Source organism: Miscanthus floridulus, chromosome 19, assembly GCF_019320115.1.
Source record: "Miscanthus floridulus cultivar M001 chromosome 19, ASM1932011v1, whole genome shotgun sequence".
Classification (NCBI taxonomy): Eukaryota; Viridiplantae; Streptophyta; class Magnoliopsida; order Poales; family Poaceae; genus Miscanthus; species Miscanthus floridulus.
In genome coordinates, this window is record NC_089598.1 from 87,619,492 (window position 1) to 87,637,655 (window position 18,164).

Here is an 18,164-nt window from a genome sequence, read left to right on the forward strand (position 1 = left end):
AACATGCACGGTCAATATAGGTCAAACCTCAAATGAAAATATCATCTGAATGCTTACCCTTGCTCATGCAGGCAAGCCCGAAGACGCGGTGGTGGCCCGCTAGCCTTCGGCGACTCCTACCATGGCCGCTTGCTGCGGTCCATTCTAGCTGATGAAGAAGGGACTACGAGCGCACAAGAGCAAGAACAAGGAAGTGATGGAGTAGGCGACTCAAAGCAAATGCCTCCCCCGCCATACCACTCTAGCATATTTATAAGCCACTATGGACACTTAAGATGCACGCGCGCGCACTCACATTTACTAACCGCTTAGGGAATCCCGTAGAGCAGGTGAAGCGATCGTAGGGAAGGCAGAGCGACGGTTGCCCATGCAGCAGCATGAACCAAGTAAGCCTTGCGCATTTCTACTCTTTCCATATCATTTTGATTTATGCACTCGCATTTCGTGGCACATGACTGCTCGCGAGTGGGCGCCATTATGCCACGACATGACCGGGGAGGCCAACTGCCCCCCAAGATCATGCGTAGAATGACCCACCGCAACCATGACCCCACGTCGTGCTTAGGACACTCACTCTTGGGCCAGCCCTTAGAAGGGCTCAAGGCCACAAATGGATAGGAGTAGGGTGAGATGGGCCCCTATGGCTCTAAACGGTGGTGCAGAGCCACGTGACCATCTGTCTCTGTGTTCGTGTAATCCTCTTCGAAGTCGCCCGGGTTGACGCCCTTTGGAGGGAGGCATCTTGCCCTCTAACCGCTGTGAAGGCAGTCGGGGACCGACAGGTTTGATGGCCAACAATTTATTTGATGTCTCTCGATGAGGCATAGCCGAACTCCATGTCGATTGGGGAGGATATCGGGTCCCACTCGAATTACCCATCGACCCCAACGAGGCGCACCGCTCCGACCATGTGGTTAAGGTGGACATGCCTCTCCCTGCGTTGGGTGAAAACCAACCTGCCTACAACAAGGCAACACGACCTCTCGAGGTCAGCAAGGATGCCAAGGAAAAAATAGAGTCGGGTCCCCATGACCCCGAAAGAAATCAGGGCCAAGCCTTGACCAACTCCTCCCTGCGTCCCAGGTCTAAGACCTAAGGCTAGCTTCGGGGAATCACAAACCATCAAAGGTTGGTGACCTCTCCGGGAGAGTTCCACGAAGCAGATGGCCGGGGTGACGCAGCAGTATCTTCCTTGTCATTGCAAGTTCGTGAACTAACATTTTTCCTAAAAGATCATAGACAGGAAGGGTCCCAGTAGGACGAGACAAAGGACGAGGGACAAAGGAGCAACATGCAAAACGCACGTAAGACATGCACCCCTTTTTCCATTTCCTTAAATTCCTCTGCAGAATGTCATGCTTCATGAGCAAACAAGCACCGTTAAGTCACGACGCGACTAGGGAGGCGGCAAGCCCCCAAGTTTGCGCATAGGGTGACCTACCACGCTTGTGACCCCACGGCGCACTTAGGATATTCTTTCCTAGGCCAGCCCTTAGACGGGCTCGAGGTAGCAAAAGGGATAGGGGCAGGATGAGGTGGGCCTCTGTGGCTCTAATTGGTGGTGTAGAGCCTCGTGACCATCTCTTCCTATGTTTGAGTCATCCGCTTCAAAGTCACCCAGGTTGACCTCCTTTGGAGGGAGGCATCTTGCCCTCTCACCGCTATGGAGACGATCGGGGACCAATGGGTTTGATGACCGATGATTTATAGGACGTGTCTCGACGAGGCACAGTTGAACTCCACGTTGATTAGGAAGGATATCGGGTCCCACTTGAATTACCCATTGTCCCTGATGAGGCACACTACTCCGCCCGTGTGGTTGTGGTGGACATGCCTCTCCCTGCTTGGGGCAAAACCAAACCTGCCTATAGCAGGCCATCATGACCTCGTGAGGTTGCTAAGGACCCTGAGAAAGCAGACCTAAGTCCATGCAACAAGCTCCCCTTGGGGTCCCAAGTCCATGACCTAAAACTTATGACCCGGCAGAGGTCAACAATCTCTCCTGGGAAGGTCGTCCAGACACATGGAGTTGTGATGACACCTTCCTCATGAAGCATCATCAAACCACGTGTAGAAATAACCAGCCATGATCCGGGCGTGCACGTTCTGGGCCCGCTCGAGCCTGAGTGACAACTTTTGGTCAGAGGGGAACACCCCACGATTGCATTGCTACCTAAGAACGAGGCCACAACCCGTTGATAGATGGGGAGACTTTGGCCTTACAAAGTCAGAGCACAAACAAAGGAAGGGCTTTCGAGCTGAGGGTGACTTTTCCATCCCCCGCGATGGGAAGTCAACGGCCCGCACAAAAGTCCTGACTTTGGGAATAAAGCCCTATAGCCAGACCTATAGACCCAGGGGCTCGGCATGACCTCTAGGAAGGGATACAATGTTCAAAACTGAGATCCCATGGATACGGGAAACACACGCGCAGTCAACCCGAGGAAACGAGAAAGGAAAAGGCCCAACACTACCTCGAGGATGACGCCATAGGGGGTTCAAACTGCAACCATGGTTGGACAAGGTGGAAAAGAACACCTTGAAGATTGCCTCATAGCATCACAATCCCCAAAGTAGAAGCACGCAGAGGGGAGAGAAGGGTTGAATGGCCTCCGGCACGAAAACATCTCACCGTGTCATCATGATGCCGCGACAAGGCGTAGTGACGACCGACACCTAGGACCCATCACATGGCATTCAACGGGAGATAGACGTTCTCCTAGAAGAACCGACTCGCTCCCTACACATGCTGATGAGCCAGGGGAGAGGCCCAAACCTTCCCTCAACCAACGGCCACCATGGGTGCCCGAGCCACTCAAGCACTGGTAGAACCACGACCGCATGGTCATGGGGCCAACCTCCACAACATCTCGTTCCCCCCTGTTTGCAAACTTCCTTCTAGCACCAGCTGTTGGAAGGAGCACCACCGGCTTCTGCCCACCACAAATGACCCCTAGCGGGTCGCATGCTTAGAACCTCATGGTTCTCTCTGGAATTCTCTCCCCTCGCAAACTCAGCCTCCCAAAGAGGCTAAAAGCAATACATAGACATGGTTGGAGGTAGGTCAAACCGTAGGAAGGTCCCTGTTTATAGGACCAAGGGCGGACTGAGCAGTCTAAGACCCTCGTGCCATGTGGTGCACCATAGGAGGCCACAACTAATGTTAGATGCCCACGTGAGGTCAGGGAAATTAAGATCCTCCTAAAGGTGGAGCCGGTACAGCATCGAAGAGAGCGCTCGGCCCTGCCTCAGTCACGAACCCTGATACACAGCACACTAACACGGCAGGGCTCAGCAGTCACATACCGCATCATTAGGGCATCCTAACGGGTGGGACATAACAGCCACCTACCGCATTGAACACACTAACCTATAGGGGGTCGAGCGATGAAGCTCAGATAAGCCATGCTACGAACCCACACTCAGCACACGCACATCTCAGCGCTTTCACGATCACTTCATGATCGCAAAAACGCTTAGGGGCTACTGTCGGGGTTATGATACCCCAAGTATCTCAAGGCACCGATTAAATAGCCGCTCGGGTGGCCTATGGTACACCAGCCAGTATAAGCCCAAATGATTGAGACCCAGCTAAGCTAAGTGGATCGGGTGGAACGCTAAGGCTGGGGGTCGCCATGACCCATCCATCTGCCTTAGCCGCACGCTGCACGAGGACTCACGACCGACCACCGTCCTGGTCCTTGGTAGGAACGGGGAGAGATCGAGTCTAGCCAAGCGTGCCTGCTATGATAGGAGCAGGCACACCACACTGACCCCGCCCACAAGGACCGAGGTGACAGCGGTCACTGTGGTCCGGTCAGATGTCATCCCTGCGCCACGTAGTAGAGAAAAGACAACATCGCCAAGCGATGATGGTAGGTATGGAGAACCACCGTCCAAATACGGCCTGACAAGATGTATGTACAATCCCACCCACTATGGGATGGGATCCACGATGATGGCCTTGACATAGAGGCCATCCAAACCAACCTGGTCACGACCTCAGAGCTCGGGATTGTGGCCACCAACTCCACAAGCAGCAAGACGATCAACGATCTGGGGGCTGCTACCTACTCTTGTATGGTGCCCCCAGATGATCAGGAGGCGATGACGAAGACCACGCCGAGACCATGTCACATAGGACGGCTGGCGAAACACCGCCGTGCCCATAGTACCACCATGACGGGCACTATAGCACCATGTCATGCCATGCCACGATGTGAGCACAAGACCATGACAACAGCCACGCCAAGGTGTACACCACAAGACAACGTTGCTTGCAAGCCAAGTTAGCTAGGCCTCCTCCCTCAGGCTCATGACCCTTCGGTTGGGAGAACCTCCTTCTTTGTAACCTGACCCTAGACTCTATATAAGGGCAACCAGGGCACCCTTCCAGGCATCTCTTCATCATCTTCACAACCTCCAGACTCCTAAGGCTTTCCTTTAGGCAGTTCATCTTCTAGCTCTAGCTCTAGCTCTTCTACCTCTTCCACCATTCTTGTACCCCCATTGTAAGAACTTCAGAGTATTCAAGCGAGGGACACGTACTCGATCACTCTGAGACTAGACGTAGGGCTCTGGCCTGACCAGTATAAATCCTCGTGTCTTTTAGATGCTACCATCGTCTTCCTAGAGCAGCATGGCAATCGTATAAATTCACTAGTCCGGTTTACAAAACACCGATAGGCTGTGTCTGTGCTGTGGTGGTCACTGAAGTTCCTGGTGGTGGGACACCGAACATTTTTAGTACCGGCTAGAGCTCTCGGCGTTGGTGACTAGAGAGATTTTGGGGCCACCAGAAATCTCGAGTGGTGGCCCAAGGAAGCGCACAAGAAGAAGTGGCCCAGTGGGCCATCTAACCAGAGGTGTAGAGCATTCACGGATTTCTTTGTTGTGCACCGGAGTAACGATGATCCAATGGTCAAGTCACTATTTGAATTCGACCAGTGGGCACCAGACATTTCCGGTGCCGTCACATAAACTGCAATCAGGTCACAACTACTAGTTTGGCTTGTAGGGGTTATAAATAGGGGTGTGGTCGGTTGACAGTTGCTTATTGGTGCCCAAAGGTGTATCCCCCATCTATTAAAGTCAAAGAGAAGCCCTCCACTCACTTGTTCTTAGTTGATTGTGAATCGAAGTGAGATTGAAGTGATCTAGTGCATTTGCTGGAGAGAGAGATAGCACCTAGTCACACTAGGGGCTAGTTAGGAAGCTTGAGGGCTTGTTACTTTTGGAGGTTGCCACCTCCTAGATGGCTTGGTGGCTTGTGTACTTCATCATAGCATGCACGGAGATTTTAGGCATGTTGTTCTTGTCTCGTAGGAGATCGTGAAGAGCAACTACTAGTAGAGTGAGGTGCGAAGAGCGCCAAGTGGTTTGGCCGAATCAAGTGCTAGAACTCACATTGAGACTTGAGAGCACACATCAAGGGGTGAGAACAATATTGTGGGATTGCCACTAGCAAGAGGATCAACGACAACCTTGGGATTGCCTCAACGGGGATTAAGTGATTGGCAAACCACTGAACCTCTGGATAAAAACCATTGTGCAAACTTATCTATCCCGCTCAATTTGCATCCCCTACACTAGCTTTTATTTAGTTGTTCTTATACTTGTGCTAGTGTGTTTGCTCTTGTTAGCTTGTTTAGCTATAAGTAGTTGTAGTTCCCTAGTTGTGCTTTTGTAGTGTAGCTAGATGAGTAGTGCTAGTGTAGCTTGGCTTTGTGCTTGTTGCTCACTAGCGTAGTATGTGTAGGATCCTCCGGTTGCTTGCTTGACTAGTGTCATTGGTTTGTGTGACCTTACCAACTAGAATTATGTAGGAGAGCTCCCACTAGCTCGGCACCTTAGTACTTGTTTAAGGTCTTTTGTAAGGTACTAGTGATATAGATAGAGGGATGTTGTCGAGGCTAAACGATTATTTTTCTTTCTGATGCTTTTATCGACTAGCCGTTGCGATTAAAATTTTAAAATGACTATTCACACCCCTCTAGTCAGCCATCTCGACCTTTAAGCAGCCCGCAGTAGTGCGTTTTGCATATGCTACTAACTTCAGACATGAGTCCGACAGTTGGGTGCTGCACAAATTCAACGAATGAACGCTCATCTAAGTGGGACGACCCAAGCATAGGTAGACCAATAAGAACATCCTCAAACGTGATTCAAATAAGGAATAACGGCATGGGTTTGTAAATGATTAAGGAAGAATAAATCGGGGACCTTCTAGTATTTTAGGGTTTTCGATTTTTCATTCCTAAACCACAAAATAACGTCTTTTTAGGCACCAAATGGAAGCTCTTGAATCTTAATTTGAATAATCTCAACTTAAAAGCATTTCGAATCTCATTTTGGAAAACTCATGAACTTGAATTAGAAATTTGAATATCAAATCTCAATTGAAAGCTTGTAAACTTAATTTGAAGTCTAATATGTATGCTTAGAACCCAACCTCTCTAGTAGTTCAAAATATAAGGTGTGAAATGCGTGGTCTAACTCAAAAAGGTCACTAAAGTTATACTTTACCTCATAATTTCTCTTACACTATAATGTTTATAGCAACACAATCGTAACCATAAGAATTTGTTTTCAAAAGAAAGATAACGATGTTTATCTCTAGGTGTAGTTTATCATCTGAAGTAGTTTTAAAGTTCACTAGGATGAATTGAAAGGTGTATTGTCTGTCTTATTTTGTATTGTGCAGATTTTATCAACGCAGCCAAATTAACAAAATTAGAACATTTGTGCGATTTACCTCTTTAATCCATTGTCAACAAGTGTAGTTTTTTATTTGGTTCATTTGGTTGTGCAAAAATGACATGATCTTTGACAACAAAATATTACATTCTTAATTGCAGGTTATTTTTAGGAGCATTTACTGAACACACTTCTAGACCATCCTTTAAAAATAGTGCGATAGGCCAGCCTTGATATGGCATATAGGGGCTGTTTGGTTGTAGCCTTGCAAGCAGCTCAGCAGCCAGACAACAATCCTGTCCACATGCATAGAAAAATGAACGCCTGGGATGAGTTGCTTGGACCAGGCAGCTTCTCAGACCATGAACCAAACAGCCCCATATAGTATATAACAATAGAGATTTTCGTTAGGGATGGGTAGTTAACTTCTAATAGAATTTAGGTGTTTATTTGTATAAAAAAAGAGACTTGGTGTTTATTTGCACAAAAAAAATGTTTTTGGTGTTGTTCTTTGAGAGCAAGTTGTTTTTATCCGATCTAATTTTAAAATAATGGACAGTTGCCTATATAACTTATATAGAGGCCAAAATAATATTTCTTTTTTTTAGAAAAAAAAACAACATGGCACGAATGAGTAGCTCAGCTGGTCTTGTTCACCCGGTTTCATGTCTTGGATTTGATATGGATGGCATTTTAATTTTGAGTCTTCAACTCGAGATCTGAGTCTCTGTAATGTGAAAGAATCACAACTGTTGTCCTTTTGTTTTCCAGAGAATATCAGTGATGCTGCATTTGCTGCTGGTCACCATGTCGCCCACTGAGGCCACAAAATATTTTTGCCAAGGGAATTTTAGGCCAAGAATCGATGCCAAACTATGTGTTTGGTTACTTTATTGTTGGGCCATACTATTATGTCACAGGGTACAAAAGTCCACATCACTGTGTTGGGCTAGATTCGAGCCTTCGAAATCCACCCAGAGCAAAGATGTTCGGCCCTTGAAACCGCCTCCGCCTTTGCCGTCTCCCCCTTGGCCAGAAATGGCGAGATATGACAATATGACGCATTCGCTGATGCCATACGATCGGCGGCACGTCGTCCTTGCCACAGAACGCACTCCATGCCGACCGTTGAAAGCGCAAGTGCGCAACTACGTAGAGAGAGCGCGCGCATATCTGCTCACCGTGCCTTTCCCGACGCATTTTATGCTTAGCGTCTCGCTGCAGGTCATGTCATCCCAAGCTTTTTGCCCTTTTTCCATTGCAGATATCTTTTTTCCCCGTCACTTTGTTTGTTTTTCCGTTGGAGATATCTCTCTCTTTCTCATGTGCCGCGGAAGCTGGGGTCGATCACCGATCAGATGAGAAGCAGAGCATGCACCGATCGATCCAGGCGCTGGAAGAGACGCCGAAAAGGTGCGGCCTTTTCTGAACTGCATCTTCACGAGAGATCCTTGAGCACCTTAACTCTCTCCCTCCTCCGGCCTTTCCCCGCCCGCGGTCTGGAGCCAACAACACCAGCGCTTTCTCAAGGGTGCCAGAGACAGAGAGGAGAAGAGAGGAGGACTCGAGGAGGAAGAAGAAGAGCTTGCTAGCGTCCCCTTCTTCCCGCTGCGCGTGCGAGCCTTTATTCGTTTTCGCGCCATTTGCATCCTCCAAGAAGCTAGCTAGCAGCGGGCAGCAGCTGGGTCCGTGCCACGCGCGCATGCATGCTTTGTGGATAGGGTAGTCGGCAGCACGCAGGATTATTGCGTAGGCATCAGTCTGGGCGTTCCTTGCATCGGCGTGGGAGTTTGGGATCTTGTTTAGCTTGATGCGTGGTGAAGATACTTTGCTTTAATTTGGTGTGACCTGTAATTAAGTAAGCATCGTGACTGTGGTGGTGGTGGTGGCGGCGCGGCGAGCAATGCCCGTGGCGGTGGCGCGGGCGTCGTCCGGCTTGTCGCACCGTCGTCGATCGTGTTGGTAGCAGCAGAGCAGCGGTACCGTCGCCGGCCGGCATGCCGTGTGCGACGTCGTGCTGCGAGTCTTGATACAGCTGGCGCCCCACATGCTCTCGTGCTTCCGGCTGCCGCGGCCGTTCGGCGGCGGCGGCGGCGGGGACGCGGACCAGCAGCAGCCCGCGGCGGTGTCTCCCCGTCGGGGCCCGTCGCTGCCGTTCGCGGCGAGCCTGTTCGCGGCGTCCCCGTCGACGTCCGGGCGCGGTAAGAGCCCGTGGCCGCCGCCGGAGGCGGACGACATGGAGAAGAAGCGGTGGGACAGCATGGAGTCGTGGTCCATGCTGCTGGACACGGTGATGGGCCCCGGCGGCGAGGACAGCCGCAGCGGGCGGCGAGAGGAGTGGATGGCCGACCTGTCGCAGCTCTTCATCGGCAACAAGTTCGCGTCGGGCGCCAACAGCCGCATCTACCGCGGCATCTACAAGCAGCGCGCCGTGGCCGTGAAGATGGTGCGCATTCCGGAGCGCGACGAGGCCCGCCGCGCCGAGCTCGAGGAGCAGTTCAACTCCGAGGTCGCCTTCCTCTCCCGCCTCTACCACCCAAACATCGTGCAGTTCATCGCGGCGTGCAAGAAGCCGCCGGTTTACTGCATCATTACGGAGTACATGTCCCAGGGCACGCTGCGGATGTACCTGAACAAGAAGGACCCGTACTCGCTGTCGCCGGAGACGATCCTGAAGCTGGCGCTGGACATCTCGCGGGGCATGGAGTACCTGCACGCGCAGGGCGTGATCCACCGGGACCTCAAGTCCCAGAACCTGCTGCTCAACGACGAGATGCGCGTCAAGGTGGCCGACTTCGGCACCTCCTGCCTGGAGACCAAGTGCCAGGCCACCAAGGGCAACAAGGGCACCTACCGCTGGATGGCGCCGGAGATGACTAAGGAGAAGCCCTACACCCGCAAGGTGGACGTGTACAGCTTCGGCATCGTGCTCTGGGAGCTCACCACCTGCCTGCTCCCGTTCCAGGGCATGACGCCCGTGCAGGCCGCGTACGCTGCCTCAGAGAAGGTTAGGTTGGGTTGCTTCCGTTTCAGTTGATGATCTGTGAAAGAACTGAATCTCTTTGTCTTTTGTGATTGGTTGATTGCTGATTCCTGACTGGGTGTGTTGATCGATCATCAGAACCTGCGCCCGCCGCTGTCAAACTCGTGCCCGCCGGTGCTCAACAACCTGATCAAGAAGTGCTGGTCGGCGAACCCGGCGCGGCGGCCGGAGTTCAGCTACATTGTGTCGGTGCTGGAGAAGTACGACCACTGCGTGAAGGAGGGGATGCCGGTGACGGCGCACCAGGAGCTCAGGCTCTGGCGCTCCTTCGCCAAGATCTTCAGGACGGGCTGCATTACCAACAACTTGTCCATACCGGTGCATGCGTGATCCATCTTCAAGATCTCCTGTAGCTGAATTGCTGCTGCTGTTTGTCTCTGTTCTGCTTAATCAATCATAAAACCACAAGAGCCTAGGAAATACTACTAAGTATATACTAGTATATCGATCTATCTGTCACAAACAAAAGGCATAAAAGACGTCCGGCCGGAACCAAATGTAACTCTGGATCAAATGTGTAAATTTTATCTCTCTGATCTGACGATCATTTAAGCATCAAAAGAATCGACGCATCCGAAACAGACAGAGCAACCATGCTACATACAGTACATCGAGTCGTTCTCGACAATGGGAGGAATGCTATGCTATACACGGCGATTAATTAGTAGCAACATTTCTAGGCATCACAGGAGCTCCTGGTAGCACAGGTCCAGCGTCTTCTTGGCGAAGAACTGGTTCACCTTCTGCGTGGGGTGGAACGAGTCCCAGAAGAAGTACTTGTCGGCGTCGCCGCATGTGTGGGGGCTCTTGTCGTTGCACAGGTAGGACATCTCCACCTTCCCCGTCGCGCAGCACCCCTCCTCCACGTTCTCCAGCCCTGCCATGCCAATCCATCAGGTCAGCTCGCATTATTGCATCGCATGCATTGGAGATCTATCTATCGATGTACACTGCTCACCCAGCGTGGAAGGGTTGGTGATGAGGTCGAGCATGTTCTTGTACACGTCAATGTAGGCGACCTTGAGCCGCGGGCGCGCCGCCATGACCCGGCGGAGCATGTCGAGCACCTTGGCGTTGTAGTCCCGCGCCACCTGGTTATACTCCTCAAAGCACCCGCCGCGGAGCGCGTTGAGCGTGCGCTCCAGCGGCAGGCAGCCGATGGGGCTGAGCCCCGCGAAGGTGACCCGGCGCGCGCCCAGCGTGTGGATCTCGCCCAGGAACCACTCCGCCTGCGCCACCAGGAAGTCCTCGAACGCCCCCACCGTGAACTCCGCGAACCGCCCCGTCACCAGCAGGAAGTAGTTCTCCAGGAAGTCGTTGGTGCCGATGCTCACCACGTACAGTGCGTCGGAGACGATGCGCCGCGCGCTGGCGCGCCCCACGTGCCGCCGGAGACGACGCTTGTACTCCTTGAAGTACTCCACCTCCTTCCACAGCGGGATCACTGACTTCACGGTCGTCGTCGTCGTCGTCGTTCAACCGGCCGTACCCGGGGAAGGAAACCAAACAGGTTTTAATTTATCAGTCAGCAGCATCAACCATGATATATCGGTGCAGTGCAAGTAATTAAGATCAGAATTGAAATTAATTGCAGGAATGAATCGATTCTGGCTGGGATCCTGATCTGTGCAGTGTACATGGCGATCGTCCTCTGTGGTAGATGGCTAGATTCAGAGCTTGAATGCTCCCCACGACGCTCGCTCAGGGAAACAGGACGCGTACATTTTATCCATTCAATTCGCGCGTCAGTTCTTGTGGACTTTGTCAGCTGTTTGTGGCCGTGGAGGGATGTTTCTCCCGAAATTGCTGGGGACCAATAAACAAAATTTCTACTGGTGTACTACTATAGTTACTCTCATAATTCCACAGGAATAAACACCACAACAAATTCCCAAGTGCCCCACCAATAACTTCAGCTTTAGCAAACAATGTGCTAGGCTGCTGCTACCTGTAGCTGAATTTAGTAGAGCAGCGACGAACAGTTCCATAGCCTCTTGAGCACGTGATTAGATGTCAGAACAAACTAATGGAAGGGAGAGATGATTTCATTTCAGGGAAACAATACCATTTACCACCACAGTTTTTGGAAGTAATCATTTCCGTCCTAAAATAAGTACACTTCTATGATATTTTCAAGAGATCAATGTAACTATAAAATTACATATAAGCAAGAAGAAGAAAGACAAGATACTGGTGCTCAAGAACAACCGATTGCTTGAAGCTGCTAGACTGTATCAAGTATTCAAGTTGTTTGGTCGAGTTGTGTTGTTCGGGTTGTTGCATCAGTTGTACATGACAGAGTTTGGTAACTGACACATTATGGCACTCTTACCTTACGTAGTATGAGGAAGATTTGGCATAGGCTGAAAGCCAAGGACGATCTTCAACGATCACCTTCCATATAAGATCATGTTGTTGTAGAGTCGTTTATTATGCTAGTGCTCGTAAAAGGGATTTTCTTTTCCTCGCTGAAAACCGTGGGTTGTTTTTATTCGGTCGAGTTATTAGTTGTATTGTGTTTAGCCAAGTTGTTTTTAGAGCGAATAGTGGAGTTGGGAGAACTAGTTGGTCAATCATGGTACCAAAGTTACGAGGACGGTGGGTGTGCACCCCCATTAGTTATGTGGTTTTTTAGCCCAATTTTCAATAAATAAAACTAGACCAGCACTTAATTTATTTTTATTCTTCTAATAAAAATTGTGGCCCTAAACATTTTTTCATCCTTTTAAAAAATTACATACATACTCATATCTCTATTCAATTTATTTTTCTTTTTCAAAAGACCTCGTATGTTGACATGGTTCCAAAAAAGATCTACGACTTTGTAACAATTTTTTTATCTGATATCCTTTAGAGTCCCAAATATTTATTTTAAGTTCTTTAACATTGAAATTCATTTTTTTAACATTTTTTAACTATCTCGGATGTTGACGTGGTCTACACAAAAGTTGTAGCCCTCGATATGTTCTACACCTTCTAGTTGGCAATCTTTTTGTCATGGCTGTTTAGAGGCCCAAATGTTCATCTTAAATTCTTACTTTTTGAAATTTATTTTCCTCTTAATATTTTCAAACGACCTATGATGTTAATATTGTCCATAAAAAAGTTGTAGATCTCAACATGATCTATAACTTTTTAGTTGATAATTTTTTTATTTGAGATTATTTAGAGGATCCATTTTTTGTTTTATTTCTATAATTACGAAATTCATTGTTTTGAATTTTTTTCAAACAATATCATACGAAGACATGCTCTATACCAAGTTTGTCGTACTCAACAAGATATAGAACTTTCTAGTTGAAATTGTTTCCATTTGAGACCATTTAGGAGTCCAAATATTCAACAAAGATGACATGGCTAAAAAAACGTCACATACGCACCACATCAGCCAAAACCATCCTCGAAACTACCTTGGACTATTTTAGCGGTAACGCTGGGCGTCCGGACGTCGGATGCTACGTGGCTTCACGTCATTCACATATTCACAAATATTTGATACTTCCACACTGCCTTTAAAAAAAATCTCCCACTCCGCAAGCTGCCAGCCGCAAGCCACACGCACGTTCTGCTCTCCTCCTCCATGGCCACACCCTAGCCTCCATCCCCCCCCCCCCCCCCGCCTCCTGCTCCTCCTCACCGTGGCCCTTGCCATCGCCACGACCTTCGTCCTGCTCCGCTCGTCTCTCACCGTCGTGACCGCGGCGTCCGCTACCACGCGGCCGCTCTCCAAGCTCCCCTAAGCCCATGGTTTTGCTCATCTCCTCGGATGGCTTTCGCTGCGGGTACCAGTACAAGGTCCCTCTTCCACACATTCGTCGCCTCGCCGGCGTCCTCCTCATCACCTCCTCTTGCGGCTAGAGACGGCAAGGGCACCGTGGCTGTGCTGTACTTCGTGACCGCCTCGAGGCTTGCCACACATGGTGGTCGCCGTCCACTAGAGTGTCGCGCCAGATATGTTGCAAGCGTATATTTCAAGTGTTTCAGGGGTTTCATATGCATGTTGCAAGTGTCTCATGTTGATGTTGCAAAAGTAGATCGTGATGTTGCATATGTTGCAATGACTATACACGTATGTTGCATGCTTCAGTTCCAAATATTTGATCTCTTTTTTTAGACGTATGTTGCAAATGTATTTATTTGGATATTACATATGTTTCACACATATGTTGCAAGTGTTTTATCTTGATATTGCACATGCTTTTGCAATGGCTTCAAGTGTTTTCAGGTGTTTTTATAAGTGTTTCAGACGCATGTTTCAAGTGTTTCATCTGCCTTCAGACATATGTTGCAAATGTTTCATCTGGTTGTTTCAAAGGTAGATTAGATGTTGCTGCTGGGGACCCATCTGCCACAGCAGACGTCCGGCTGGGGAAGTAAAGGGGGCGCAAGCGATCTCCGTGTGGGGTCAGGAGGCGCAGGCAATGTTTGGACGGGCGTGAGCCCCTATGTGGGCGCGTAAAACGGAGTGCAGGTGCGGGCATCCGAACACGCGCGTCCATCCTAACATCCGGGCGCTAGCACTGCCGCTATTTTAGGGGGTAATTTGTCCAGCTTTGAAAATGAAAAGGGTATGTTGTCTAATATTCGTGTTCTTTTTTAAATTCGACAACAATTTGAGGGCGGCATATCGGACTTTACTTTTTTTTAACAACGGCCACAACTTAATGCTTATTTCACTGATGGAGTACCCGTTGCCCGTCGCCCATGCGCTGGCTTCTTCATTTGTCCGGTTCGGCTTATCTTATAATCCACACTATTCAGCTTATTTTTTTTTAAGCCGGAACCGTGTTTTTCTCTCACAACAATTCAGCCAGAACAGTGTTTTTCAGCCAATTCAGCCAAGTTTCATTAAGCCGAATGAGGCCATGGATCTTGTGTTCATTAACCCCGCCTTCTCTTTTTTCTAAATTTCCGTTGTTTTATTTTTGTTTTGTACCTTCCAAAAGTAGATACTTGAATTCAGGTCAGATCTTCAGGATCAGGAGGTGAGGGTACAAGGCTTGAACAGAACGCAACACAGCGAGGACGGCATGAACAGTGAAGATCGCAATGCTGCAGATTTAGATCGCTACACGTCTGCTAACCAACCGTGCTACACCGGAGTTCACGACGGGTCGCAGCCTGAAAGAAAGTGAAAAGCAATACCGGCAACCATTCGAATTCGACGCACTAAATGCGGAGGTTTTAATGCCTCTGCAGTTGGTTGCCAAGAGGAAGAAACCAAGAAGGCTGTTGCAGACCAAAAAAACAGCAGATGCATCACACATTAGCAAAGCCCCATGGTTAGTAGCAGTCTAGCAGAGGAGAGTGACAAGGACCATTAGTTAGCGATCCGTTCGGCTGGTAGCTTGTTCCAGCTTATTCTCCTCACAGAACACTCCAAAACCATCCGAAATTCACCGTGCTACATACCAGCCGAATGTGATCGTCCGTGCAGTCTAATCAAGGATTCAAGGTTTGAAATGCTCCGTTTCTTGAGAAGAGCAGAGACTGAAAAATTCAAGGATTCAAGGTATGGCCCCCACGGCCTTAAACACCGGCCGTAGCGTCCATCAACCATCCGTCAGGCCGATCGAGCGCCTTCAATTCACGGAGCTCCAGCTGCACTGCAAGACCACTGCAGACATCCTCTGCCATTTCGTCGCCGTCGTCCCGGAACAAGCTGACGAAAGGGAAGCACTGTAACTACTCGGCTGCCGTTTGCAGCCCTGCAGGGGCCATGGAATCTTCTCCCCTGCAACTCTTCCTGCCATCTTGGCCTTGCCACAAAGGTCATGTTTGCTTCTCTTAAAATCCGTACTTTTCAGCTTGTTTTTTTAATCAAAACAGTGTTTTTCTCTCACGACAAATCAGTCGGAACAGTGTTGCGGCTTGTTTTTTCTGCGAAGCGAACAGAGAATTGCTACCTTGAGGTGTGCTGCCAAGCGCATGCACCAGGCACATCTCTGGTCTCCCCTTCAGTCGTGCAGAGCCAGCGGCAGATCAAAGGGGAGGCTGTCGGGGCTACCAGCGCCGGTCCTATGATCTTGAGGGCCCTTTGACGAACTCGTCATTGTAGAGCCCTGCCTGGTTGCCGCCGTCGTGCGCCGTTCTCGGTGGTGTGGCTCGTCGCCTCGTCCGACTCCACATGTGTGCATCGGGCACTCGGGCGTCAAACACGCGAGTCACGATCTACGATTAGAGTGTGGCACTGTGGCGCGGCTCCTCGCCTACTCTCCGTCGTGGCCCCATGGTGAAAACTGGCATTGGGAAAGAAAGCCAAAAGCCAAGGCTGTCGATCTTCTGGCCAGTTCTCTACCTCTCTTCTCAGTAGTTTGTTGATGTCTAATGGACTATAGGGCCAGGGGTTTGTATACCTAGGCTTAGGCCCCTCCTCCGCCTGGGCCTTTGGCCGTCGCACCCCATGCCCTCCCCCTAGGTCCGGCACTGGGGGCTACAGCCCCATAGTAAGCCTAATTTCTTCATCAGACCACGGTTACTTAGCCTCAAATCACAATTAATATCTAGTCATAACCCTAAATCTTTATTATTTAGCCCCTTTGTTCCCGTCGTGCATCCGCCACTGTGCATAGCGGCGCCAGCATCTCTGGTCTCTCGGCCGAGATGGCAAGATTGTTTTTTTTTTCTTGTTGTAATTGCTAGTAGTATAATCTACTAGTTTTAATCATGGCAATTGTGAGTGGCTGTGTGAGCGAGCGGTAGGTGGCGTACCAGGACGCCGGCGGTCTTGTTGTCGAGGCCGGTGCCGGCGGAGGCGAAGCAGACGCCGTGTGCGAAGTCCTGGATGCCGTAGGCGGGGTCGAGGTAGGCCGGGACGAGCGGCGGCAGGCCGAGCGCCTCGGAGATGAAGTCCGGCGGCAGGCGCCCGTTGCAGAACCGCCCCGTGGGGTTGGCCCCGCCGGCCATGTCGCGTCCGTACGGCGGGAAGTCGCTCTTCAGGATGGTCCCGATCGCGTTGTTGTTGCCCGTGTCCACCGTCGAGTCCCCGAACACGATCACCGCCGGCACCTTCGGATGGTTCGGCGACGACGGATCGGAGCGGGCGCAGCAGCAGCAGCAGGACAGGGCGAGCAGGAGCGCCGCCGCAGCATGCTGCAGCGGCACGCTGGCCCGGCGATTGCCGCGCGGGGACGCCATTGCATGCGGCGGAGCAGCGGAGGTGGCCGGGGTGCTCGTGCTTGTACGGTGGCAAGGCAAACCGCGCGCGGCTGTGCTCTGCAGACTGCAGCTGCGCGGCCTGTGGGCGGGCGTTGTTTGGTGACTGGTGGTGCTCATTAAATAGCAGAGGCCGCGAGGCGGCGGTGGGTCCTTCCCCGCCGGGCTGACGAGTGACGAGCGCACCGTACAAATAACCAGTGGGGCTTTCAAAGCTACGTCAAGGGACGCATGATCGGACACTTTGTTGGATGGTGAGATCCTGCTTCATTGGGCGCTCCCAAAAGGAAAAGTAATCGCACGACCACACCTCGCGGGCGAACGCGGAGTAGCTGGGGAAATGGTGGAGGCTGGAGGAGAATGTGAGCGCTAGGTTAGGGCTAGTGGGTTAGAGTATTCGTGAGCTCAATGCAAAACATAATTTTTGGCCAAAAGATTTGATTTTGTTTGATTTTACAATCTTACATTACTAATCAGAGGGCCCTAAGCATCTCCATCCTTCCTAGTCCATGATTTTTTTTGGAAGAATGAAAAAAAAAAAAACATCCCCAACAACTTCCAAACTCACATCCTAATCTTTTGGCATTTGACGAACACCCCCCCCCCCCCATAGCGCGTAAAGATCCGCGGACTCTAGATCATGTGTATCGATTCGAGGTCTTTCCCCGCGCGGTCTTCTCCTTCGCGCGCTAGAGTTTGCTGCAATTGTTCTCCTTCGCGCCAAACCTCGCCATCCAGAGGAGACGATCTTCGCTGCCGCCGACCAAGAGACAAGGTAATCCATCGATCTACTGCTCGCACTTTGCCGGATTCTGGTTTTTTGCCGGTCCTAGGGTTTCCTGCCGGCCGCGGCTGCCGTTAGGATTGGCATGCCCGTTGCTGGCCGTGCCACGGGCAAGCACAATCGGCCGCAACCGTCGCCTGGAGGCCATGGCCAAGCATAGCTCAGCGATGGCCCCTCCAGCCTGGCTGTTGCCGGCCGTGGATGGCTACGGACCGCCCTTGGGTGTTCCTTTGTGCCTGCGCGTGGCCGAGGATGTGTTGGCCTGCTGCTGCCTCTCTGTGCCAGGCCGGTTATGCCGCCTTCAAACACGCCGTTGGTTAGGACTGCTCGGGCACGCCTTCTTTGGGCTCTCTTGAGCTGGCCACGCCGCCTTCGACCACGTCTCTAGCTATGACCACTCGGCCATGTTGTCGATGGGCTTCCCCAAACCGGTCACACCGCATTTGACCATGTCTGTGGCTAGGACTGCTCGGGCACGCCATCGAC

General features: G+C 50.8%; 2 protein-coding genes across 3 annotated transcripts; one reads left to right on the plus strand and one right to left on the minus strand.

Moving 5' to 3' along the window:
- The first annotated feature begins 8,608 nt into the window (after positions 1 to 8,608).
- Positions 8,609 to 10,261, plus strand: LOC136526866 (serine/threonine/tyrosine-protein kinase HT1-like). Of its 2 annotated transcripts, XM_066519439.1 has the most exons (3): positions 8,609 to 9,205; positions 9,308 to 9,703; positions 9,818 to 10,261. In XM_066519439.1, exons 1-3 carry the CDS (start codon positions 8,744 to 8,746, stop codon positions 10,067 to 10,069), a joined length of 1,110 nt encoding a protein of 369 aa, XP_066375536.1. In that variant the 5' UTR covers positions 8,609 to 8,743; the 3' UTR covers positions 10,070 to 10,261. The 2 variants fall into 2 exon arrangements, with proteins under 2 accessions (XP_066375536.1, XP_066375535.1); XM_066519438.1 differs by having other exon boundaries at positions 8,609 to 9,703.
- On the minus strand, positions 10,243 to 16,876 carry LOC136526867 (GDSL esterase/lipase At4g26790-like). The gene is made up of 3 exons (XM_066519440.1): positions 16,451 to 16,876; positions 10,698 to 11,187; positions 10,243 to 10,616 (listed from the first exon to the last, which is right to left on the minus strand). The coding sequence occupies exons 1-3, from the start codon at positions 16,874 to 16,876 to the stop codon at positions 10,423 to 10,425; spliced, it is 1,110 nt and encodes a 369-aa protein (XP_066375537.1). The 3' UTR covers positions 10,243 to 10,422.
- Positions 16,877 to 18,164: the final 1,288 nt, after the last annotated feature.

What these genes read in the sequence shown, in the direction of transcription:
- LOC136526867 (XM_066519440.1), bottom strand. Translation starts at nt 16,876, where the DNA reads ATGGCGTCCCCGCGCGGCAATCGCCGGGCCAGCGTGCCGCTGCAGCAT. An exon ending in ACAAGACCGCCGGCGTCCTG is followed by an intron (nt 11,188 to 16,450) that starts GTACGCCACCTA and finishes ACGACCGTGAAG; the next exon opens with TCAGTGATCCCGCTGTGGAA. An exon ending in CACCAACCCTTCCACGCTGG is followed by an intron (nt 10,617 to 10,697) that starts GTGAGCAGTGTA and finishes TTGGCATGGCAG; the next exon opens with GGCTGGAGAACGTGGAGGAG.
- LOC136526866 (XM_066519438.1), top strand. Translation starts at nt 8,744, where the DNA reads ATGCTCTCGTGCTTCCGGCTGCCGCGGCCGTTCGGCGGCGGCGGCGGC. An exon ending in CGTACGCTGCCTCAGAGAAG is followed by an intron (nt 9,704 to 9,817) that starts GTTAGGTTGGGT and finishes ATCGATCATCAG; the next exon opens with AACCTGCGCCCGCCGCTGTC.